At 31.3% G+C, this 27,741-nt stretch overlaps 1 protein-coding gene across 1 annotated transcript; it reads left to right on the plus strand.

Annotated features, from left to right (window-relative positions):
• Positions 1–62: 62 nt before the first annotated feature.
• LOC148285475 (ubiquitin-protein ligase E3C) lies at positions 63–27,103 on the plus strand. Its single transcript, XM_088224325.1, has 18 exons — positions 63–468; positions 1,773–1,976; positions 3,139–3,261; positions 9,648–9,780; positions 9,865–10,018; positions 10,436–10,650; positions 12,054–12,444; positions 13,040–13,305; positions 15,613–15,757; positions 16,074–16,167; positions 18,803–19,004; positions 19,439–19,553; positions 20,633–20,751; positions 21,985–22,229; positions 23,958–24,176; positions 25,011–25,266; positions 25,727–25,857; positions 26,683–27,103. Exons 1-18 carry the CDS (start codon positions 343–345, stop codon positions 26,848–26,850), a joined length of 3,306 nt encoding a protein of 1,101 aa, XP_088080451.1. The 5' UTR covers positions 63–342; the 3' UTR covers positions 26,851–27,103.
• The last annotated feature ends 638 nt before the right edge of the window (positions 27,104–27,741 follow it).

Below are 27,741 nucleotides of genomic sequence, written 5' to 3' on the forward strand. Positions count from 1 at the left end.
AAAATACTCTATGCACGACATATTGTGATTATTTGTAATGGTAATACTACTACATCAATGACGTTTCTTAAATTGTTGCGATGACATTATGAAATTCGTGTGTATGGGATGTTGGAATTCATAATAGAAAAATACGAATTCAAAAGTAAATTCCATATCGAATATAACCCTAGGTCCCAGTATCTTTACATAATAATAGTACTTGTAAAATAATGCGTTTCTGGAATAATTTTAGTGTTATGTGATGTTTTCCATACAATTGTTTTTATCCATAGTAGATGTGAAACATAACCTGTGCTTTTGTCAATAATTATTTGGAGGAGTATTCAGACCACCTATAAGATGTACTCTTTCGAGGGAGACTTTCGTAGGAAGCCTCAACAAAACCTGGCTGGCGCTAGTTCTCGTCAAAATATGAGCCGAGATGCTTTACTGCTCAAAGCTCAACAAGAAAGGCTAAAAAGAGAAGTATGTCAATTTTATTATTTTTCTAGACACTGGTCCCGAGTAAGTTGGTTTTTATTATAATATAGGGGCTTCTGATTATCTGCATGATAGTATTATTGTGCAAGTACTAAATTATTTTATATTTGTTTATTACTTCTCTGATTAAGAATTACTTTAATGTAATTTGACTCTGTATAGTTTCTTTAACGAATTAATAAAGTATTTAAAAATGTATCAATGACTCAAATTTATGCATAAAGTTTTTGTACACAATTTGGATCGTTTGATCTTGCATATCTAGACAATAGAATTAGTATAGCCTAGCAAAAGACAAGTGTGCATTTATTTCATTTTTAAGATTTTTATTTTATTATTATGTTAACTTTGTTAAATAACTAATTTAAGGCATGTTTCACTTATTGTAAAATGTTTCCCTCGGCACAGGACACCCCAGTGAGGGATCATTATTCTGTATAAAAAAAAGAATACAAACATTGTATGTAAACAGTATAAATAAATTAATTTAATGAGCTTTTGATTTTAATAGCGTAATATAATTTGGGAAAAAAGGTTTCCTTGATCAATGAGGAAGTTCAGTGATTTTTATATATTTTTTGTTTGTTAATTGACTATTAAACTAAGACAAAAATTAAAAAAATATATTTGCATGTGTCGTATTATCAACGCTATGACTTTTTAAAGTTTTGTAACTACTCCGTCAGTGACGTCGCAAGTTCTAGTCGGTGAGTTCTGCTGATTGGTGAGTTAGTTTCCCGGAAACTGGAATTCGGAGGAACTTGTGACGTAATTCAAAATAGTTAATTTTTATGAATTTTTCATACATTTTAGAGATACTTCACCTTACAATAAAATGCTCTAATTTTTATCGCATTTAAGAAAACATTTTTATATCCAATTTCCCATAGTCCTTAAATTCCTCATTTACGTAAATTAAATATCCCAATAAAGCTCTTAGTTTCATTACAATGAAACAATGTCCAGAATCGATCAAAATATTTTATTTTATGAATTGCATCAAATCAGGTTGGTGATAAACGGCATTACTTATTAACCTCATATAAAGTTTCGCCTAGGCATACTACCAGAATAAGGATAGGAATACCATCCTTATTCTATCACTATAATGATGAAAATGAAAAAATGAATGAATGATGATGAAATAATTCATCTCTGTTGTGATTTGTTAATGACAAAAATCATGAATTTGAATCAAAATTAAAATTTATCAAGCAAAAAGTATGTGTTATAAAAATGTCAAACATTTGGTTTTTGTGAAAATTTGCTAAAATGTTTTTGTATTTTAGGACCAGAGAAAACGTTTAAACAGTACCATAAAAATTCAAGCCTATGTTAGAAGTTTTATGACAAGAATGCGATGCAAACATTATGAGAGATCACAATTTGACATGTTTGTACAACAAATTAGTTGTCCCAATGAACTACAGTTAATAGTTTTGATACGAAGACTTTTATTTTTTTATGATCAACCGAAAGACTCATCTAGACTGGTAAGTACTTATTTATTTATTTGGAAAAATATATAACCACATAAGTATTTAACATTTTTTTTATTTCACATATTCCTATTTGTAAAATAGACATATTTTGTTTCATTTACAAAATGATAAGAATTTAACTGGCTATACCAACAAACCATCGCACCATTCTCCCATAAGGGTTGGCAGATAGGATAGAACGCCACATCGCTGTCTTTGCATACAGTACTGCTTCCATTATACCAACTTTTGAAATGTTTATCTTCAAGTATTTGTTGGATTTGGTTATACTTTGTCTTTCTCGGTCTTCCTCGTTTTCTGCATCCTTCAACATTTACATCGTAAATCCTTTTAGCCATTCTTTCGCTGTCCATTCGCTCTACATGTCCAAACCAACTTATCACTCCTTTCTTGATTTTGTCAATAATGATAGTAAGACTAGTCTCAGCCTTACATAATTCACGGATTTCAACATTTGTGCACCTATCATACATAGTTTTATCACACATTCGCCTGAAAATTCGCATTTCAACATGAATATCTCTTCAGAATATCTCTGTGGCGGTATTCTGAATCTTCTCTACTCCGCTAGTGAGTAATTAATGTGAAGATTTTTTTTTTTTAATGCGATGACACTTTGCTTCATATAATGGCCACACTGATGAATTCGATGATGAAAATGATGATGTCAAATGGCGTATAAAACTGCTTCAAAAACGGAAATGAAACTTATTAGTTCGTATTCGGTTTGGTCAATTCAACCTAATTAAGTGTTTTGGGTAATGCTTAAGGTCGCAATAATGATCTAAATAAAAATCATCAAAAATTAATCACATAGAAAAAACAAATATTCCCAAATTAACCACTCTCTAGGGGATAGAGAAGATTCATAATTGCACCCCAGCTCACATTGTTATACTTTCACCCCTTTCAAAAACTATCACTTTCGATATATCAACATTCATTTGCAAATTACCCTTCTTGCATACACCTTAGACTTGGTGTCAAATGGTTATGATTTTGATGCCTATCTATAAAATAAAGAATTGATTCATATGTATTTTATTACGTTAACCTAGTCTGGAAATCAACCTTATGTTATTTAGTGTGTACCATCCATTAAACCGTTCAGATATCTTGCCTTGTGACTTTTAATATTTTTTTTTCTCTTTAGATATTTATATCACAACAGCTTTTAAGACAATGGACCAAAGTACTACAAAGCAGTGGTTCTTATCTACAAATACGAAGACTTTTGGCCTTACATTTAAAATTACTCAATTTGCAAAAAACACAGGTAAGTCTCACTTCAAAAATATACTTGCTGTTGTTTAATCAAAAGATAAAAGATACCATAAACATCAGCGCCGGATTTAAGGGACGGAAGTATACACATTTGTAAATGAATATGATATTATTATTCTCCCCTCCTTTGTAAGCAAGTGTCTCGTTCTTTGCGACAACTGAACCTATGGTAGGTCCTGTCCGGTTTTGGTAAACATACACAAATCTTTAAAAACCTTGAACATTTTTTTATATAAACTAGCCAGCTATTAGTTTATTTAACATTAAATCAATAATTATTTATTAAAGTACTTACGAGGCGGATTGAAAATGAAGCTACCCAAGTAAGAAAAATACTTTTTTTTTTTTTTCAAAAACCATCTATATCTCAACATAATCTCCTTTTACTTCGACACACTTAGTAAGACGATATTCCAACTTTTTTATACCATCTGAATAATACGATTTCGGGAACCTCTCAAAATACGCGTTAGTTTCGGTAATCACTTCTTCGTTTGAGCTGAATCTTTTTCCTGCGAGCCATTTTTTCAAGTTTGGGAACAAGAAAAAGTCACCAGGAGCTAAATCTGGACTATAAGGTGGATGATCAACCAATTCGAAGTGTATTTCACGTAATTTTAGCATCCTATCTAATGCTGTGTGAACCAGTGCGTTGTCTTGAAGAAAGAGCACTTTTTTCTTCTTTAAATGTGGTCATTTTTCCTTGATTGCATCATTCAATTGATCCAATAATTAAAATTGATGTAATAATGCTGTGCGAAACGTCTCTAAAAAGTGAGTTAGTCAACTTATTTAATATTCCGGGCTATAACTCGTATAGTTTTTGTAGAAATAAAAGATCTGGAGGAGGCATTTTGCTATTCATAGATAAAAATGTTGTTTTTCAACCTGAATTAATATGTTCTGTAAATTTTGAGAATATTTTTGGAACACTAACATTAAAAAATAAAACCAAAATTAACCTACTCGCTGCATATCGACCTCCAAATATGAATAAAACTTATTTTCTCAATGAAATAGATCATATTCTTAAAAGTAATTTTCAACATGTGGAAGCAATTCTTATGGGAGACATAAATTTAAATGTGCTCAATACTCAAGATCCTGTGATAATATCATATGAAAACTTACTTGCAAATAACTATTTTATAAAGTGTATAAATGATGTAACTAGGGAAGCGATTGTTAGTGGCAAAATTACTAAGTCTTGTATTGATCATATTTATGTTAGATTGATAAGTGAAAATAATATAGCTGCTTGTGTCACCGACACGATGATTGCTGATCACTTTATAACAGCAATTCAAATTATATTTGATAAAAATAAATCCATGCCTCAACAAAATAATTTTAATCGTTTGTCTATATTATCTCAAAAAAATATTGATTATGAAATAAGGAAATATAACTGGAACTCTCTTATAGAAGAATCAAATTGTCTTATACTTTATGATAACTTATATGTCTGCTTCAATGAAATTTATAAAAAAAGTAAAAAAAACATACATTTTAAACCAAAAACTAGACCCTATGCTATTAAAGAATGGGTCACAAATGATTTATTAGAAAAAATACGAAATAGAGACATGTTTTATAAAAGATGGAAAAGTACTCCTACAAATAAATCATATGAAAAAGAGTATAAATTGTTAAGAAATAATGTTACTAAATTAATTAAGATAAATAAAACTGCTTTTTATGGAAATAAATTCAAACATTGCTTCAATGATACTAAGAAAACTTGGGACGAAATAAATAAGTTGTTAGGGAAAAGGAGTAAAAGCAGTTGCGATGAAACCATAAATAAATATTTAATAAAGAATGATACTACTCCTAAAAATATTAGTGACGATTTTGTTGATCATTTTACAAAAAGTATAAATAACATGCTACATCATTGTAATAAAAAAACAATTGATGCGTCAATTGACAAACAACCGCAGAGCATGTTTTTGCCTAGAGCAAAAATAAAAGATGTCGTTAATATAGTTAAAAAATTTAAAAATAGTAAATCTGCTGGATTTGATAATATTAGAATGTTTGATGTAAAAAAACATATTGATTTATTAGGACCAGTATTAACACATTTTATTAATTGCATTATACTTCAAGCGGAAATACCAGAATTACTTAAATATAGGGCGTAAGTATAGCCTGTGAGCTCGCCAATACATGACAGATGACATTAACATAACCAAAGAAAAACATAGCAGTTGAGCTCTCAGAAGTAAAGCAACGTGAATGCAGCAATGCTTGAACTACATGTCAATAATATTCTAATTATAAATAATATCATTTGGCCATACGGAACTTTAAAGCACACCTTGGTTTAATTACTAATAGTATTTTATCGGTTAGGTAGGTGTATTTAAAAAAAATGTTGCGTACCTGAAAAAAGCACAAATAATTATGTTTTTGTAAATGATGTCAGTAGAGACACTCAGAGAGTGGCTTTATGACGTTTTGACATCTTTTATAAGAAATTCATGGCGTAGCCGAAATACTGTTATAAAAACGAGGATGTTTTTGTTGATTGACGTTAGCAGGCGCTACCCAGGGGCGACTTTGTGACGTGAGAAATTATTTAAAAAAAGAGATTCATGGCGTAGCCGAAATATTGTAATTAAAACGAGGATGTTTTTGTTGATTGACGTTAGCAGGCGCTACCCAGGGGCGACTTTGTGACGTGAGAAATTATTTAAAAAAAGAGATTTATGGCGTAGCCGAAATATTGTAATTAAAACGAGGATGTTTTTGTTGATTGACGTTAGCAGGCGCTACCCAGGGGCGACTTCATGACGTGATGAAATTATTAATTTAAATATTTTTTTTCATTTTACATACCGTAGCCGAGATGAGAAATCGCGTGGTGTTTCGAAATTTAACCGTGTAGGTAGCCGCCTAGTTACAATATTATTTTTGTATTTGTATAACTCCTGTTTTATAATGTTTATGTATTTATCGCCATAAGAATTAAACTAAAGATAGTTTTTACTTTTAATCGCTATCCGTTTTTTAAATTATGTTTGTAACATTCAGTAATATTTATTTTTCAAGTATTCAATGTTATTTTTGCATTTTAATTAATATTGTTAATATAAAGCGTATTTTTATTTATTCCAATTTACTAGACTGTTTTTATTACAAAAAATAAAAATGCATATTTCTCTATGTATTTTTCTGTTATAAACAATCTATTAAAATAATACACATCAAATTTCCATTGTCTGTTGATTTTATTTGCAATCTTCTTTTTTTTCGATGGTTAAAACTCTAGGAAATTCAAAGACAATAAAATTTTTACTGTCATATATTGGCGAGCTCACACGCTATACATAGCCCAAATATAGTATAGTCAGACCCATATATAAAAGTGGTAAACATTCAGACATTAGTAACTATCGACCAATAAGTATTTTACCTGTTTTTGAAAAAATATTAGAAAAATACATAGCTCAAAAATTAATTAATTATTTATCAAAATTTTCTATAATTGATCAATATCAATATGGTTTCCAAAAGAAAAAGAGTACGGAATTATTATTACAAGATTTTTCAAATGGAATAAATAATGAACTAAATAAAAAATATCACACCCTTGTTCTATTTATCGATAATTCAAAGGCATTTGATACAATTAACCATTCAAAATTAATAGACACATTAAATGACATTGGAATCAGAGGAAACCTTTTAAAACTTTTCAAAAATTATTTAACTAATAGAAAAATATGTGTCAAAGTATTAGATGAAAATAGTAAAATAGAACATGTTTCTTCGGGGGTGCCACAAGGATCAATATTGGGCCCTACCTTGTATATAATATATGTGACAGTCATGTATAAACTATTTAATAATGTCAAACACTATGTATACGCCGATGATACTGCTTTAGTTGTGTCTCATAAGGACCTCAAAACTGCAGAGAAATTATTGCAAGAAGACTTTTTAAACCTGCAAAAATGGTCCCATGATGCAGGGTTAATAATTAATTCAAAGAAAACCAAACTTATGCACATAAGATCACCGAACTATAAAACTCACACAACACCGTCAATTTTATCACATAACTATACGTGTATCCATAGTGATATTATGCAACCGTGCATGTGTGAAAATATTGAAAATATTGAGCAGTATGTTTATTTAGGTTTAACTATAGATTGTAATTTTAAATGGGATGTACATATTAGAAAATTGTGTAAGCGATTAAGAGCAATAAGTAATAGAATGTACATATTAAAATATTATGTCCCTGTTAATACTTTACGAATTATTTATTTATCTCTCTCTGAATCAATTATACGATACGCCATAACTTCCTGGGGGTTATCAAGTGAAACTAATATTAATTTTATTCAAACCTTGCAAAATTCTATGATCAAATTGCTACTACATAAAGATGTATACCGCCAGAGACACAATATTTCAATATCATTAATGTATAAATCTGTAAATAAATTATCTGTTAGGGCTCTACTTTGGTACAAATTAATTTGTCAGCATGCGTCGCACTCCGAGTATAAACTCAAGTTGGTACATGATTACAACACCAGGTTTACTAGTATGGAAGGGCTAGCTGTTCCTAGATACTGCAATAAATATGGCAAAAGGACACTGCAATACAGTATACCTAAAATATTTAATATGTTACCAAACAATATTAAAAATACTGAGTTAAATACAGGAGTTCGACGTTTGCTCAAATTATGGTTATTAGAAAAAAGTTTTTTGTATTAGTGATAGTTTTTAATTTTTCAAAATGTAATCTGTAATTGTTTTTCAAGTAAAATTATTGTTAATGTAGGCTAAGTGTAAATAATTAATGTAATTTATAAGAACCTGCTGACGAGTTGTATGTATGCAACTCAGCAGGACTTTAATTTAAGAATTTTTTTGTAAATATTTTTGAAAAAAAAAATTTAAAAAAAAAAAAATGCACGATAATACTTTCCTGTGATTGTGGATCCTTTTTCAAGATAATTGATGAGCAATATTCCGAGTGCATCCCAAAATACAGTGGCCATAACCTTGCCAGCCGATTTCACTGCCTTTTCTTTCTTCGGAGCACTTCCACCAGCTTCCACGCATTGTTTCAATTGATTTTTGGTTTCAGGTGTATAGTTATTAATCGACGCCAAAGATCAACAGGATTACACTTTATCATGTCCAAACACTGCTGTGAAGTGGTCTCTCGGACTCGTTTTTGTTCGACACTAAGCAAACGCGGCACCCATCTTACCGATAGCTTTTTCATATGCAAATGTTCATGCAAAATGTTGAACACACGTTCATATGTGATGTTTACCATTTCAACAATTTCACGCAACTTCACTCGGCGATCATTCATAACTTTATCAAGGATTTTCTTGATATTTTCTTCAGTATCCACCTCTTTTGGTCTTCCTGTTGATGGTATTATTGCAGTGCTTTTTCGGCCGCGTTTAAATTCAGCAATCCAATATTTTACCATGTAATCTGACGAAGCAGACTCACCGTAATGTTTATCGAGCTTTTCTTTTGTCTCTTTCGCCGTTTTCCCTTTCAAATTTTGTGTCCTGCTATCATTTATATATTGTATTGCCTTTACTATATCTATTATGTATAATGTTACCTCTCTTGCCAAGTCCTTATGACTAATCACTATATGAACATTGTATAAAAATTAATTTTGACTTTTGCATCTCGCCTCCAGTTGCATTCTCTGTAAACAAAAAAAGGCCAAACTTGCCTAACATGCCATGCAGATTTTGACAATATATTGTTTGTCTTTATGATATGTCAGAATGTCCGTTCTGGGTGCTTTGTAGACTGTACTACTGTACTACTGTAGTGAAGAAAGCATATATCATGTTGTCGCGCAAGTGAACGAAAAAACAGTATAGGGGCTTGCCTCACTGGTAAACCCTAGACACGCCACTGTATATGTGGATTATTTATTTATTTATTAACGGACATTGTCCATGTATACAATTTATAAAGTTTAAATATTACAATAAAAGAATAGTTTAAAACATTAAAAAAAAAAAAAAGAAGCATTGACAAACATAAGGGACATCGAGACAAGATCTGGACTATTTATTTAGTGCTCGTTTAAATCGTTGTAAACTTAAACCAAAAAAGTCCAGATCTTGTCTTGATACAAGATCTGGACTATTTATTTAGTGCTCGTTTAAATCGTTGTAAACTTAAACCAAACAGTCCAGATCTTGTCTTGAGTTAACAATACGACAAAGGCGGGTCATTGGAGAATTTAGGCCATAGTTTGTTCTATGCTGATCGATGAACAGTACTTCATTGTTTCTCAATCTACGAGTCGATTATGTAATAAAATTATATTAAGTGCATATTATAGTGTATAATTTTTATTACTTTTAGGGGCGTGATTCATTAGCGGTCCCTCTCAGAATGTTAGAAGTGTTTACAAGTATAGACTCCGCTAAATCAATTATGAAGGAAGAAAATGCTAACTTAGAAATCTCAGGAACACTTTTCTACCTTATTAAAAGAGGCAAGTACAGTTGCTATATTATTTTACAATTTTAATTTGAATCCAAATGATTGAATCCTATATTTATTACCTTTTTTGTTTCAGGTTACTTTAAAGAGATACGATTACTGTTAGAAAATAAAACTCCATCATTATACGGTCCATCGGCTAATCCACCTACTCCACTTGCTGCTTCGTTGTTTGATCTGATGCAAAGACCTTTTTTATTTGTAGATGAAGCACATATTCCCGAATATAGGTTCATTCTTTATTAATAAAAAAGTCTTTCCTTTACAAAGTACTTATAAAAAGCTTATTAATTCAAATAACTGTAATTTAATTTGAATACAATTTTTTTTTCAAGCGATATAGTAAATTTTTAAACATAGATTATTTGGTTTAAAAAAATATTTCATCCATTTTCGTTATGCAAAAAATGTATTAGCAATAATTTGGATGTCTTGTCTTTCTGATCGATCCAAGATACTAAAGTTAAAAATATGAATATTTACCCTGGAGGATAAAAGCATAAATAAAATATATCCCTTGCATTGTATATTATCATTTACCAAAGAAAACCTGGTTCATGGGGTTAAAATATTAAGTATTGTAATTAATAACAAATAATGTGAAGTTTAAATTATGATAAATTTCTTATGAATTATTTTTTTTTCAGCCAAACGGTGATGTTTGAATTTGCATCCAGTATATTATGCGTTAAGACAAGTGAAGTGATTCGCATGTTCGTATTACCCGCTCTATGTGCCCAGTCCAACTTTCCTTATGCGTCATTAGTTTGGTGCTTAGGAACTTCTGATACCCTCAACTCTCCCTTGCCTTTTTGTTCATGGCTTTTGTACTCCGTACTACTTCTGCAACCACCAAATTTTGGTAAATATACTTATTGAAAAACTAATTTTCATTACTGACTTAATAATATTATTATTATTACTAGGCAGTATTATTGTGTAACTTTAAATTGAATAAAGCATGTCAATGGTAATCAGAAGTGAGTAATGATTTTTCATACTTATGCATTTAAAAATTCAAGGATATTTGTATTTATCAAGTCTGGTATAAACAATAAATAAATGCAAAAAAAAATGTTGGCAGTAGGTGTAGGTAGGTATAATTTGTTTACAGTCTATGTATAATTTATTACCACATAAAAAAAAAACTTCGTTGTTTGTAGCATGATAGTTGCTACTCTGTGAAGATTATTTTTTATATATTTTATAAGTTTGAACTGTTTATGTATCATGCTTCATTTAAAATTGCTTACCTTTTAATATTTATTTATTTATTTATATACGGCATTTCTGCCATTTACATATATGTGGTATAAAGAGTGCTTAGAAATAAAAAGATTAAAAATAAAAAAAATCGAGTATGAAATATTAATATACTCGTACTATACACATTATTAATTACTTGAAATACATACATATTTTAAAGAAATTATACAATAACAAAATACATAATAATACATACATTCAGCGTAATAACAAAATTCATTGCTTTCCTACGAGGGGGGGTGAATGTTTCAGACTCCCAAAAACAAGAATCAAAACTATCTGTACCATAAAAGACTAAAAATGTTTAACAAGGTGCCAAAATATATGAGGAATGCTGGGTCTCTATCGCATAGTTTTGTGGGATGGCGTTGGTTTTCGTTCAAAAGAAACATCCATATAGGTAGCTAGAGTGTCATCAGAAAACATTAATAAAAACATATTTGTGTATAATATTATGTATTACTTAAAGAATTACTAGTTTTTAATTCATTTGTGTACAACTTTTTAAATAAATGCATTACATTACATTTTGCCTGGTTTCGGAATGCAGTTGTTCTTTTATCAAAACATAAAATAAGTTTAATGATGTAACAGTCGGTCCTTAACCAACCGAAATATTATTTTATTTCGTGATAATCATAGTAAAGTTTTATGAATAATTTCGTGGGGTAATTACTACAACTAGGTCACTTCAAATCAGCATTTTCTAGTTAACCACTAAAAACACATTTTTGTATCCTCCTTCATAAATGCTACAAATTGACAAGTTATGCATTCTAATCATTTCATTATTTAAATGCATTAGTTGTCTATTTTTAGCATTCATGGAGTAATATACGAAGATGTGTTTTAGTGGTTAACTAAAAAATCCTGATTTTAAAGTCACCTAGTAGTAATTACCCCCAGATTTATTATTGTAAATTACCCAGTGCTTAAAATATTAATTGCATTCTAAAAAGTTTGGTTTGAAGATCTATAAAAATATATTTATCTTTTCAGTGCAAATAGTTTGTGGACCACAAAAGGACAAATTAAACAACTCAAATATATTTTCTAACCCACAAATATTAAATTACCTGGCTGTGATGTCTCGGTTGACCTCCACTCTGTGCTGTAGACTCCGAGTACCGAGCGATGACTTCTACTCCCAGAGTACTGCGATCGGTTGCGAGGGAGAGAGTGACAGCGATACGGAAGAAGACCACTCCGCACAGAGTGAATATGAAGTTAACAATCAGTGTATCGAAATGCTCAATAGTAGCGACAGTGCAATACTGACTATATGCTCCCAGAATGGTCAGAATGACTGGAATGAAGAAGTGCTGGAACATATATCTGGAATATGTCATAACTTATTATTGAGTCATAAATTAGCATTCCATAAGTTTAAGTAAGTATTATAATATTTTCTTTTTTGACTCTTTTTATTAATCGCAGTCCATTTTGTAAACTTTTTTTATATCATGCTTTAAAATACGCATATTTTGAATTACCTGAAAATGAGAGGTTTCAGGCCATATGGGACAAGCGGCACATATTACATTACTGTTGCAGGAAGGTAAGGTGATCAGTCTTACGCTTCTGGTGCCAGGCCAGAGACAATGAAATATTGCCCGATGCGGATACGGGTTTGATGATGATGTTGATGACATTTAAATGAAAATATTGATCGAAGCTAATTTGGCAAACATACGTGATTTTGTAAATGAAATTTTGTCTTTTTCAGAGGTTTATTATTATCATTATTATTTGTTATAGGCAGGCAGCCTTTGCTGATGCAGCTATATCTCTTGTACTGCTTTTTGACTTGATTCAATTTGACTGAAATGTTGACTAAATTTGATTTATTTTTATTATGTATTGTTATTATACCTATGAATGTCTCACTAATAGAACATGTAACGTAACATTTAGTATAAAAAGTACGTAATATTGATTTATCATAATTTAAATGAGGTTTACTAGGGTAACATACAATTTTCCAGACTTCTCTTCACCCTGGCGTTCAAGCCGTCCTTCCTCCGCGCCCTGTGGTCATGGTCCAGCAGCCTGGAGGCGGGGGGCGGCCCTCCAGCAGGCTCTGGTTCCGGCCCCCGCGGGGGCACCCTGCTGGCCATGTTGGCCCAGGGCATGGGCTCCCGCAGCGCGCGCCTACTGTCCCCCCTGGCCACCTTCTGCTCGCTCTACTCCCTGCTGCTGACCACTCTCCACGACGAGGAATTCGGCGAGAGTGACACGGCACCGGTGACTGGTAACAAATATAATCTCTTATAAATTCATTTCTTCCAAGTACACAGGATATACTATAAATGTCAGTCCTAGAATGGCCTATTCCTTTCCTATCAAAAGGATGCATTGTTGCTATAATTTATATATTTCAAATGTAGAAAATACTCAATATATCCTTTCACTGTAACTCAATTAAATTGAAGTAGTTAATAACACTGAAATAAGCAATGTAAATTGCATGATTATGGAATTAACACTTGGACTTGTATGAAGAGTATCAGTTGAGTTAGGTTATCTTTCTGGTGATAATAATCGAAAAATGGTCATGGATTTTTGTAACTATATTATACAGTTTTTGCTACAGTTTCTGTAATGAGGAAGTTCAGTGGTTTTATTAAAAAAAAATTGTTTGTCAATAGACGATCAAACTAAGCCAAAAAAAATGTATTTTTATTTTTAAGTATCGTATTATAAGGGCTATGATTTTTTAAAAGTTTTTTAATTACTCCGCATGTGACGTCGCAAGTTCTTGTGGGAAATTTCTGCTGATTGACGATTTGGCTTCCCGTAAACCGAAAATCTATCACAACACACTATCATTGTTTTATCCAAGTGAATTTTCTTGCCTCCTCTTTCACAGTAGTAGCCGCTCGATTGTGGAATAATCTACCCACTAATGTTAGAGACTTTATTTATATTTAAGTCAAGATTGAAATGTCACTATCTAAATATTTAAATTGTTCCTTTATCCTTCTTCTTTCCTTCCCATCCCCTCTCCTATCTTCATAGTATAGTGTTAAATTTTTTTATGTATATTTATTTTTGTTAATCTTTGCTTTTAATTTTTGTATAAAATTGTAAGATTCAATATGTTCATGTATTTATAATTTTCTCAAACTGAACGGTTTGGGTAGGTAGGAAGAAATTGCCTTAAGGCAATATGCCCGCCCTTATATGTATATTTATTGTATATGTATATAAAGTGTCAAATAAATTAATAAACTTGTGACACAGTTTAAAGTAGTTCATTTTTATAAATTTTGACATACAATTAAATGTTATAATTTTTACTGTGCGTAAAAAAACATTTTTTATATCCAATTTTCTGTAGCACTGAACTTCCTCGTTGAAATTTGGTTATGAAGAAGAATGATATCCGACATAAGCTCTTCATATAATTTGTTGCAAAACTCGCAGTGAAAGTAGCAAATAAAACCACGGTTTACGAAATTGAAAATAAATAAAGCCACTCGATTTTTGATACAAAAAAAGTGTTTTTAAAAAGAGTAAAAGTTTAATAAAACAGTTTTCGGGTATGTGGAGGAAGTGCTTTCCCTGCAGTTCTGAAATGGCGACTCAGCTCAGACTGAAGAAGTTTTGGCAGACCTCCAGCAAGGTGGTCTGATGATATAAGACGGGTTGCGGGAAGCGGTTGTGGTTTGCTCAGAATAGAGATATGTGAAGATCTAAGAGAGAGGCCTATGTTCACCATTAGACACGAGAGGGTTGATGATGATATTGACACTGGACTGCTGTTTCACACGGTGGATACATTTCGCGCATTACCTATCGTGTATAAAAATTAAGGAAATAACGTTTGAGTGATGAATAAGTTTTCTTGTATAATGTATAGTAAAAAGGATACAAAAAAAACGGTTTTTTCAATTGTCAGTGATGTATAATTAGAAACGTTGGTAGCGCAAAGAAAGTGGCCTTTTAATTCATGGGCAAGGCCTTCTATGTATTCATCCTTTCAATGGACTTTCATCATGATAAGACATGATGCCATGCAGAAAAATATTTTAATTGCATAGTAACTGTGAAAAACAGAACAGATGTATGTTTTCATTTGTATGTATATGTATAATCCAATTCAGTGATAACTAAATAAAAAATTTAGAAAGTAATTAAAATGTAAAATCAAACCTCAAAATACTCAACTTTTCCATAGCTTTTGTTTTATCTTAAATTTAAATTAAGAATGATTTCTATGAATGAGGCTTTCGAAAATTTTATCTAAGAATTTTCATCTTACTTACATACTGATTATGCTCTATGAATATTTTTAAAATGGAACTATTTTGAATAAAATTGAAAACTGCAACATAATTTTGTTGATGTGTCTTTGTTAAATTTGTGGATTAATGATTTAAATATCCGGTTTTACAACAAGCGTATTGTATAAAGTGTTATATGTATGTAGTTAGTATTATTACCGTATACATTATGTGTAAAACGTGCATAATTTTTTGCACTTTAATCAATTGAAGTGGAATGTAGAATCTTCTGTTTTCCAATCAGTTAAAAAATAATATTTTCATTTTTCTAGGTGAATCCAGTACCTCCATCAGCTTAGTACAAGCATTTTCATTCTCTGAACTTGGCCCATTGTGTGTATTGTTGCGCCAAGTCTGTACAGGCCTAATAGAACTAGCCTTTCCTGAGCAAAGGCTAAATGTGGGACAAGATTACAGGTAAATGACACTAATACCAATCAACAGAGACAAACATTAAGTGAGAAGAGTAGAATTAGCATAGAAAAGGTTGTAATTCTCAGTTTTAAAAGGAAAAACATTTTTTTGTTTATTCTTCTTCAGTTTTTATATAATAAAAAAATAGAGTCAAATACCCACGTGTGTTTTTTTTTTTTAATGTCTACTCAAAAGTTAATTTGTTATTCTTTTCTGTGCTCTAAAAATAAGATAACTTTTGCTAAAATATATCCATTATTATTATTATTTTGCTGTTCTGGTTTAAACACTAACAATAAAAAATGACAAATATTTTTAGGAGTGCAGTTTTTGCTTCAACGTCTACTGATCAGGATAAGATTCAGAATGAACGCTATCGAAATCAAACAGCAATATGGGCTCACCTATTCAAGGTAAATAATGCAAAACACATACTGGTTGATTATTTAAGCTGGCGCGTTCGCAAAACTTACACAAACGTATAGTGTAGTGTCTGTGAATAAGCATATGGAATGACATCGCACGGCATACGCATTATGAAAATAATATATGTCTCTCATGCTTATGAGCGTGACATAGACTACTACTGCTTTGTTAGTTGCTAATGATATGGTAATAAAATATAGACGGGATGCGTCTGCGTTTGTCTGAATTTTGCTGCGATTCTTAATAGTAAAAATATAATAATTTATATTCAATGTTTAGCTATGGATTAAAAACACTGGTTTAAAAAAAAAATTTCATTTAATCTAACCATGTACAGGTCAATTATCTGGTGCTGGCGCATTCGCAAAACTTACACAAACATATTTTTAATATACAGAATATTGATTTGAAAAACTTACATATTAAATTTAAGTCAAATGTGCTATGTTTTTTTCTAAATCCCCTTTGGATTATAGTAAAAAAAGAACAATCATTTAAGAAAATTTCGTTTATATTTATTTAATAACGTGTCGCTCTCAAATAAAATCTGCCAAAAATGGCAGCAGAAAACTAGCCTTTTTATTATTTATTTTGTCGAAAACAATGAACACAAAATTTATTTGTATTTGTGTAAAAATAAATTAATTTAATACATTTTCTTAACTTATTGTTTTTTTTTTTTCATATGCACAACTACTGAATAGATAATACACCAGAAGTGCCAATAATGAGTTTTACTATGAGAACCGATGTGGCTAGTTAACAAAAGACCTTTTGGATTTAGAACGTAAATAACCAATAAAAATAGTCAGTCCTATATCTCGTTTATACTTGCAGTTATTATATTGATAAACTTTTCTAATAGCGCTGTCCCGAAACATTAGATATTTCTATTTGTAAAATTCCGATTAATGACCATTTAATTAGTAATATTTTAAATTACCAAATAATGTTTCTAAAAAATGATCTAGGCTTATCTTGTAGAACGGAATATAGAGAAAAAAAATTTCGTTTGTTACGAGCTTGGCATAAAGTTTTTTTTACACCTTCCATGCAAACTAAAAGACCAATAAAACCCCATTTTTCTCCTGCAATAAACTACTTTTATTCCATCTATAAATTCAAGTAATTTCATGTTGTTTTGTGTGTTTTCAATAAATTAAAAAATATTTTCTTTGTTTCTGGCACAAAGGGGTTTCTAGAATTAAGCAAGTCAAAAAGATTGTTCATTGTTCTTAAAAAAACAACGGTACCATCTGATTCTGAAAATCAGGTAAAAGTAATTCTTTCAAACAAAAAATTATTGCGTCTGCAACGCTATTACTGAATAATTGTGATGCCAATTTAACTTTAATTTTTTGATTTTTGAAAAAAAAAAAAGAAAATATAACATGTTCTTTTTCTTGAAGTTTATTCAGATTTTCTAAATGTGTCCACTTAATGGACCTACCTTCGCAATCACTGAAAAAGGCATTAGCCTGTAATTAATTTCTTATCAGTATTAGCATGTGACATGCACCTAAAAATACCGACATCGGTTTTGTTGAAGAAGTTTGTGCAAAAAACAGATTTTTCAAATACGAATTAATAAAGTTCATAAAAAAAATAATTATCTGCAGTAGGTTTAGAAACCTATTTTTATCATTTATTTATATCAATCAATATTTCAAAAACACAAGCTAAAAACAAAATTGCAAATTAAATTGGAAATAAAACATTATCGATCAATTGACTTATTTTAAAATAAAATAATGATGTTCACATCACTTTTTTTTTAAACAATGCATGCCAATGTCAATTTCAATGGCGGCCTTTGCTTGACATTTTTGACTTATTTAATACAATATACATATATATCACAGCGTTATTATGAACTAACCGATGGAATGAGATGCCAGATTTTATTTTGGGTTGAATTTGTGCACGGTTTCACTGTACAACTTGGCATTTTCAAAATTTATAGGAGCTCTGGACACGGCTACAAGTTCGAAGCGATTGTTGTGCCGGGCTTGATCAAATTTCGTATTAGCCAAATTTTGACTAATATTTGACACGAGACCACGCCCACTTTACAAATCTAGGTATTTAATATATCTGTGTGCACAGCCCTCTAATCTATCACTGATTTTAAAAAGGAGACAGCACATTTGGTTAAAATTTAAAATAACCTTTTTAAAAATCAACAGCCTGAAGATTTTAAATGCGTTTGTATAAGTTTGGCGAATGCACTAGCTCTAGTTAATCGACCAGTAGTATATTCAGTGTTCCGTCTAATTTGTTTATAGTGTGCAACCCATGAATTTAAAAAGTGTGCTGATATGCCCGATAAAATTATTTTTTAATATCGGTTCACCATTTGTCATTAGTGTAGCCACCTTAATATATAATTAATAAACAAAATTCTTTATTATTGAAACATTAGGCATCTTCGATGCCCAGGTCTTTTCTGTGAGCAACACAATGCTGTTCTGTCAAGTGCTTTGCCCTTCAATATTTTAGCAACTCCATTTTTCTTTCGAAAGTTAAGAAGCTCCATCTGATGTACTTAAAAAGCTTAATTTTACTGTCCCTTCTTTAATAGTTAACGCCCAATAATTTCAATATGTTTTTTCCACTATTCAGGTCGCTGTGAAACTACTGCGGCAGCTGCATACTCGGGACCAGCGCCTGCACTTCACGAGCGGGGAAAGGGAGTGGTGCGGAGGCGGGGGGTTGGCCCTTCCCCTCCTGGCAGAGCGCCCCCACCACCTCTTGCGGCGACACCAGCGCCTGCGCCACTACCGCCCGTTTGCTGCCTTCACGGCTCTCACCCGGGAAGACTGCGGTAAGACGCGGACGGATAAAATAGTTGTTCACAAGGCTGGATTTCACTGAAAATTTATTGAATTTTATTGCAAGAGAGAGGGAAAACATTTTTGAGAATGAAATATGGAAGTCTGGCTTTTACAAGGCTTATGACCTGTCATTTCTAGTTTAACTAACTGGTATACCAAAAGTACAAAAATTGAAAAGTTAAGGCCTTACCTAGTAAACATTTATTTAGGATTCTGGTTCACACACAGAACATTATTCTTTATCCGCCTGGACACAGAGAAAAATGAAAAGCTATTAACTTTGATAAAATCAAATCAAAAATTTAATTAAATTAATCCAAATTATTATTATGTTTCTGACCCAATATAATATTTGTGATGATATTCTTGTACGTCTGTGTGAACTAATTACTTGTCAGTAAATTTACTTTTCTAAAATTTCTAGAAGAGGGACCTCCACTGACAACCAAAGAAATCCGAACACTCACAATTCTCAAAGAAATTCCATTTGTTGTTCCATTCTCTCAGAGAGTACTTATTTTCCAAGGACTGCTAATGAGGTAAAATTTGCTGATTGTTATTGGAAATACAGTAAAACCCCCTTTTTACGTTTTTCAAGGGAGCAAGAAAAAAAAGTGTATAACTGAGGAAAACGCTCAAGTGAGGAAATGAAAAATGTATGGATAAAATAGGAATTAAATAAAAATTAAATTAATTTGCTACAGTGTAGTGTAAATATACTTCAAGAAAAATTGTATAAATGGTAATAAGTGGAAATTGACAAATTTTTTAAAACTTATTTTTAATGATTTCACTAAAAATATTTTTATATTTTTTCACAACATTATGTAATCTGTTTTTTTATTTGATTTAAAAACAACGTGTTAAAATTACTTTATGTTTAAATAAAAAATAAATAAAATAGAATTTTTGATTTGCATAAAATAACATACTATATTTTTTCCCCTAAATGTTGGGAAATTTTATTTATATGGTATCACTTTTTTTCTATGGCATCACTAAAAACAACTGTCATGTAGATCGCGGAAAAATTGTTTCCACTTTTATGACAACTTTTTATACCATTTTTTTATCACTTTAAATATTTCAATTGTTATGTTTTAAACATCGCAATTTAATGATATTAAAACTTTATTATTCCTAAGCGTTTATCAACTGCGTATCATGATTTGTACAAGTCAATATGACGTTTTTGTTCAAATGAAAACTTTGACAACCCTAAAGGAAGACACTTAAACAAAAAGGTCAATTACACTGCACCTGCTTTGAATTTAGGTTAATACAGTAATTTATTCTTTATTGGCTGTTTACCTGTTTTTATTCTTCATTCGCTTGGCACACGCGGTGGCGCGCGGGCCGTAGCATCATTATTACATAATTTATACCTTTTTGACACATCAAATGAATTCCGAAAAGTTTTAAGCGTAAAACAGGGGTGATCAAAAATATAAAAAAATATTTGTAAGAGAATGTATGAAGAAAAATGAGTCCTGGGGAAAAATGGTAAAACTTAAAATCGAGGAACGTAAAAACGAGGTTTTACTGTACATAATATGTAAATTTTAAATAAAATGTTTTCAACATATATATTAAAAATTCTTGTTGTTTTTTGTTTCAGAGATAAACAAGAACACCAGGGTGATCTGGTTGGCTTCTTGCAGGGTCCTAATATTCACGTTATGATTAGAAGATCCCATATATACGAAGATGCCTTTGATAAACTAAGTCCACAAAATGGTATAAATTTAACAAATTATCTTTAATTCAATCTCTATAGATACACCAGAGTAACAACATACACGTTTCTTTGCGATTGTTATATTTTTTTTATTATTTGATAAGTTGTATATAAATACAAATAATACCATCCTGGGTATATTGTGTTAACAGCACCTTCCCTGACAGTATTTATTATCCGGACTGATGTCTTCTTTAACACCAGAACGGATAATGGACGCTATTTTGCTGTTCAAATGTTGGCAAGAAATATTATTGTCGCATAACACAATCCGTAAAACCACTACTAGTCCATGCAAACTTTCTAAGTAATAATTTTAGTAATGTATAAAAAATATATCAATATTTCATTGGAACTATGACACAACTTCAAAATGATATATTTTTCAGGAGAGATAATCAATCATTGTTAATTAAGTTTTAAAGGAGGGAATTAATTTTAATTGTAATGATTTGAATATAAATACGAGACCGGCTCATTAAATACCTGTGTTTGACGATAGATGGCGTTACTAAGGAAGTTTCTGTTACCATTGTGTACTGCCATCTGTTAAATCTGCCATAGGTTAGTTTGTATTTTACAGTCATTGCAGTAAGCAGCGCAACGTGGTTTATTGCTAAAATGGTAAAAATGCAGTATCATTCACTGATTCGATTTTTGATTTTGGATGGGAAAACTTGTGAGGAGATAAAAGCGAAATTGGATGCTGTATATGGGGGATCCTTCGCCATCAATGACAATAGTTAGATATTGGTTCAATGAATTTAAATGTGGTCGAACATCCGTTCTAGATGAAGATCACATAATATTTTTCTGTATGAACACCTCTCTGAACACAGCCCGTGTCGAGGCGTTCATTTACAATTTTACATTATTTATTATTATGTTCTTAGTTACAATAGTTGGTATCTATATGATGCATATACATACGCACACATAAATGTAGAAATATATTATGTATTATGTGGCAAACATTAATATTTAAATAATGACATATCTGCCTAGCGGCTGGGAATGGTTGTACGCTTACATGTTTTTTTTTACTAAAAAAAATTTAATGTGTAGTCATTTTTTAGTTGCATCATTGTTTCACTGGAATGGAATAACTAGATTCACTTGCAACTATGTTTCTCTGGTGCATGAATTATTTTACAATATATGTGAAAAATTCTGATTCAGTTTCTTTCTTTGTAAATTATTGTAGATTTTTTATGTACCTACTTCACTTTTAGAACCTGATTTGAGGCTGAAGATGCGTGTCCAGCTGATGAATGAGGCGGGCCTAGAGGAAGCCGGAGTGGATGGGGGAGGTGTATTTAGGGAGTTCCTTTCAGAGCTGCTCCGCACTGCTTGCGACCCCAACCGGGGTTTCTTCCGCCTCACGAGGGACAACACCCTGTACCCCAATCCCGCCGTTCACCTTCTGGTAGAAACCTTCCAGCAACACTACTACTTTATAGGAAGAATGCTTGGAAAGGTACAATTTTTATATTGTAAATTTTATCTGTTTGTTTAGATTTGTACTTTAATCGTTCATTTCAAATGATTTACCTTAATAACTATGGTTAATTCTAAATCTTATTTTATCGAGAACTGCTGGTTCACAAAATATTGTACATTTACATATTTGTATTACATAGGTATTTTTTTTATTTAAGAAGATAAACATGAACAGAAAATATAAAAGGGAAAATAATGAAACCCACTAAACCGCGAAACTGGCTTGTCAGCAAGTTTCTTATTTTTCCTTCACAAAGAAAGAAGTTAGAGAAGTTATATAAATTTAAAAAGTAATGTAAACATTATTAAGAACTAAAAGCATAAATATTTTTTACACAATTTATTTACAAAAATTTTAATAGATGTCTGTTAACATAAAATAATAATCAATATAAAGCCTTTTTACATAGTAGCCATTTAATTATTTTTTTCTTAAAGGTTTAGTCAACATTTTCTTTTAAGATCTGCTTAGGAACTCATAACTTTGAGTTTTTTATCTTAGATAATTTTTACAAGCAGAATCTTTTGGTAACAAGTGATTATGACCCACATTGTGTTGAATGTCATACAAAATATGTTTACTTTTGATATGTGTTGAACCTAGTATTTGTCTACAAACATTTGAATATAATGAAAATATTTTACAATGATTCTGCATAGTTGTATAGTTTTTTTTTTCACTATGTAAATTTGCAGAAAACTCCTTAGATTTAAAGGCCAAATATTAATAATAGCACTACATCATTCCAAAAGAAGCATTACTAATGATTGAACTTTTTTTTGTTTTCTTTTACAATATACATAAGAGGTAAAATGGAGTATTCAAAAAATAAAGAATAATTACATTGCAATGAAATACATATTAATAGTAAAAATAATCATATTAATTCCTTATGGATAGTTAGGTAAATATCTAAGGTTGATCTCACAAATTGATATCACAAATTGAAATTTAAAAAATCCCATTAAAAATAATACAAAAACTTATGGAAAAATTTGCAAAAAAGCCATTTCTGTCAGTTTCCTTACAAATTTATAAGGCAAGTTTTGACTCTCTGCGCATCGTGGCATTTCAAAATTCTAACAATACATTAATTTATTTGTCAGTTCGGTGATAAACTCTGAGCTAGACGCATGTCGGTTTGAATTGTATTTTTTTTTTAAACATAAGCATATTGTGAATGAAATGAATAAATAAAAAATTAAACACACACATGTATTTTCAGTTTTGTAAAATAAATATAGGCGAATCATAGGAAAAAAAATTGGAATAACTGCAATAATAAATAGACAGGTACATATTTAAAAATATTTACAATGCAAATTAATATCCATTTGGCAATTCTCAACCTGAGTACGGCCCATTGTTTTGCTGCGAACTGTAGCTAACTTAATACCCAATAGTCATAGAATGGTTTTCCTACGTTTGGGCTCCTCTATAGCGTGGCGCATTATTACTCGGGTTTATTTAGAAAAACTTAACATGTTTTGTTTTCCTCGTTTTCTTGTGCAAATTAAATAAGGGTATACATTATTTGTGTGGGTTACCTTATATTATTTTAAGTTCCAGAAAGATCAAGGTTTTTTTATATTAAAAAATAATCAATATGTCGGATTGTGTAAGTAAATAAAATACCCAGCATCAGCTGCCTGCTAGTTTATGTATTATTATTTTTGAAGCTTTATAAAATATTTATTTTGTCAGGCTTTATACGAAGGGCTGCTGGTGGACCTCCCTCTGGCGGAGTTCTTCTTGCAGGCGTTGGTGGGCGAGGGTGGGGGGGAGGCCGACATCCATCGGCTGGCCGCGCTGGACGAGCGCCTGCACCGCTCCCTGCTGCAGCTGCGGGCCCTGCCGCCGCACGCCGTGCCCGATCTCGGGCTCGACTTCACCGTCATGAGCGACGAGCTGGGGGAGCAGAGGGTAATGATACAGAAAAACTGACTTTGAGGCCACAATCTTAAACTGGGAAAAATCCAATTTAATCTAAATATACAAAACCATTTCCCAAGCAATAAATTAGTTGTCTTGGACACACTATTACACTGGAATCTCTTTTTACAAGCTTTTTAAAAAATATTTCTTTTATTTTTTTACACGCTTTTAAAGTGACAGGGTCCAAAAATAAATTAAGTTTTTTTGTTAATACTTATTTAATAATCTGTAATAGTAATATAATTATAGTATTTGTTATTGGAATTCTCTGCATCACTCTTTTTACATACTTGGGATGGCGATGGTGAATAATCATTGTTACGAAGTTTTAAACTATTTTTATGTCAATTGGGCAATAATGTAATGCTCCGCTTAGGAGAGGATGTGGACAAAAGAAAGAAAGAAAAGAACTCATTGTCCGCCTTGTGGTCTAATGGTCAGCGTCAAGGTTTCAGGTTTGATTCCCAACATGATTGTTGATATGAAATATTGATTTAAAACGGTGTTTTTTTGCTAAAATATTTCATATTTCCTGGACTGGCCACTGAAGCATAAGACTGATCATCTTCATGTAAAAAATGATCCAGATACACTGCGGAAGTACCAATGCAATGCCACATTCACCATGAGGTGCGGAAAGGAAATGATGAAGAAATCAATGTCTTATATTCCCATTGTCATAAAATCATTATGTATTTTGATATTCACTGCTTATAATTTTTTTCAACTTAATTCATTCAATGGCCTCAAATTTTTATGGATCCTATTTTTATTACTTTTTTTTTACATACAAATCCTTATGATTATTTGTTGTATGCCTAGGTGGAAGAACTGAAACCGGGGGGTAGCAACATTGCTGTAACTGCTGAAAACCGTATCGAGTACATCCACCTGGTGGCCGAGTGGAAGCTCTCTCGTCAGGTACGCCTGCAGACCGCCGCAGCTCGGCGTGGGCTGGCGGCCGTGGTTCCCCTGCCATGGCTCCGACTCTTCGGGCCCCAGGAGCTGCGCCTGCTGGTTTCGGGAGCTGAGAGTGGGGTGGATGTAGACGACCTGAAACATCACACCAATTATGGAGGTATGCTTGGACCAGTACAAAGCAATCGTCCGTATACTAAGGATATTTGTTTATGAATATTTCTGGGTTATTGTGCCGTGTTTCCGATCATATTGCAAAGTCCACCATCGGGGTTAGTGAATAGCTTTGAAAATGTATGGTTTTTATTGACATTTGAATTTATTTTTGCATATTTTTAATGCAGTCCTCTCCAGAAGAATATTTTGAAATTGTTTACTTTAATTTTCCAAACCTGGTGTCAATTTCACTACATTTAATAAATAATTGAAAAAACTTTTTGGACGTATTTCCGAAGGAAAAACACTACTGTCAAAATTTGTATGAAATATAGCCACATCAGCAAAGGCTGCTTCCCTATAATTTATTACTAAAAATTTATTTTATGTGTTGTGTATATTTTTAACATTTTTTTTTGTTGAGTCTGCAAAATTTAATGCTTTGATATTTTCAATATTTTTAGGCGGTTATACTTTGGAACACCCAACAATACAATACTTCTGGAAAGTCGTGGAGAACTTCACTGATCTGCAGAAAAGACAACTACTGAAATTTGTTACAAGCTGTTCTAGACCTCCTCTCTTGGGATTCAAGGTAATAAATCCAATTACATATATTAAGAACAGAGTGGTACATGATACTTGACACCACCTGTTAACTTTATCATAAAAGTCTTAAAAAACAGTCAGCCTTTTTTAAATCTTATAGCAGTAATGTTTGTAGATGAAATCATTTATTTTTTTGTATATGTTTGCTGCAATGTTTATATTATACGTAATAAATACTTTCTTCTTCGCAGTCTCAATCTGTTCTGTATCTTGTCCTCCTCTGCGCTCTATAATATACTTTATACAGATATTTTATTTGGGGAAATCAACAGTTCTACATACATATTTATAGTAAACAAACAGATATAGTGTATAAACTCAGAACTAATAACAGATTTCCACAAAGTTAGCAAAGAAAATATATTACATATTAAATAAATACATATAATTTTATACATATAAACATGTTATTTTCATGTACTCGTAAATATTTTTCAATAATCAAAGATTTTTTATATTTTTTTAAGAACAGTTAGCTATTGTAAATTGGGCGGGATTAGGACAAGAATGCTTGAAGAGGGGATAAGGAGGGGAAGGGAGATCTACATATTTATTATTATAATGTCTACTAAGTTACATGATGCATTTTTAGTGTAAATTTTAAATCTGACAGAGTGATGTTTGTGTAATCTATATCTTTAAATTTTGTATTGTACACTGAAAAAGTCCTATGAAAAAAAGCATATTTAATATACGATGTTTTACTTATTGGTACATGAAACAGGTGTTACCGTCTACAAATCCTGGCTGGCTCATGTATTGTTATTAAACTAAGTAGTTCTGTACTATTAATCATATTTTTGTGATACAGGATTTGGATCCTCCGTTCTGCATACAGCACGCCGGTACTTCAGAGCGCCTTCCATCAGCTTCCACCTGCATGAACCTCCTTAAACTTCCAGAGTTCCCTTCCGAAGTCATGCTCAAAGAAAAGCTACTTTACGCCATCAATGCCGGGGCGGGATTCGAACTAAGCTAAACAATGTCGTTCTCACAATAATAATTATGTGTGATAAACAAACAATTTGTAGAATACATTCTATTTTCGTGGAAAAATGTTGCAGTAAAAATGCGAGTGCGTGTATTACAGTGCGTGTAACACAATTGAACAACATAATATATAGATTGTATGTAATTTAGAGTTTTATCTATGTTTTACTTTTATTTGTGTACACTGAACATAATAAAGTTGTTGGTACATTATTTTTTCAAATATGTTACTGAAGCAAAAACTTATCTTTTTTACTTGAGCATGAATGTAATATTTATAATTATTTGCCAACTTTTATTCCGTTCAACAGAGACCAATATTATCACTGATATTTTTAGTTATTATTTTCCAATATTGTACATAATATATTCTAGTTCCAAATTGTTCATTGCAACTAAACTATCAATATAAATATTTGTTTGCCCTTTATTTTAATATTTTTTTTAATGCCAACTTCTATGTAATTTTACAATTTTCAAATACATTAAAACCGTACTCACCTTATTTTATTCAGAAACAATTGATTATTTATTGACTTTATGTTATATAATTTAGGTGTCTCGGAATTAAGATCTGGCCACTGATTCTTGATGTGATTTTAAACTGTTAACTTTTCCACTCTGAGTAAATACATTTTTAAAATAGGCATCCCTATCAAAACACTCTTTAATACCTAATTATATATTTTGGAAATTTAGTGAAATCATATTTTGGTTATGTTGTATTAAAATTATTTATATGTCTGCATACCTTAGAGTAATAATACGCCACCGATTATCAACCACGGAGACCGCAATACAACCTGCCGTAGTTACTCGGGTCAAGGATTGCAAGCGGAAACCGAATCCGTTAGTTACTCATCTGTTTCTAAACTAAAGA

Source organism: Micrasema longulum, unplaced genomic scaffold (genome assembly GCF_059751315.1).
Source record: "Micrasema longulum isolate JH-2025_06_02 unplaced genomic scaffold, ASM5975131v1 h1tg000031l, whole genome shotgun sequence".
Classification (NCBI taxonomy): domain Eukaryota; kingdom Metazoa; phylum Arthropoda; class Insecta; order Trichoptera; family Brachycentridae; genus Micrasema; species Micrasema longulum.

What these genes read in the sequence shown, in the direction of transcription:
- LOC148285475 (XM_088224325.1), top strand. Translation starts at nt 343, where the DNA reads ATGTACTCTTTCGAGGGAGACTTTCGTAGGAAGCCTCAACAAAACCTG. An exon ending in TGACACGGCACCGGTGACTG is followed by an intron (nt 13,306 to 15,612) that starts GTAACAAATATA and finishes TCATTTTTCTAG; the next exon opens with GTGAATCCAGTACCTCCATC. An exon ending in TAGGAAGAATGCTTGGAAAG is followed by an intron (nt 22,230 to 23,957) that starts GTACAATTTTTA and finishes TTATTTTGTCAG; the next exon opens with GCTTTATACGAAGGGCTGCT.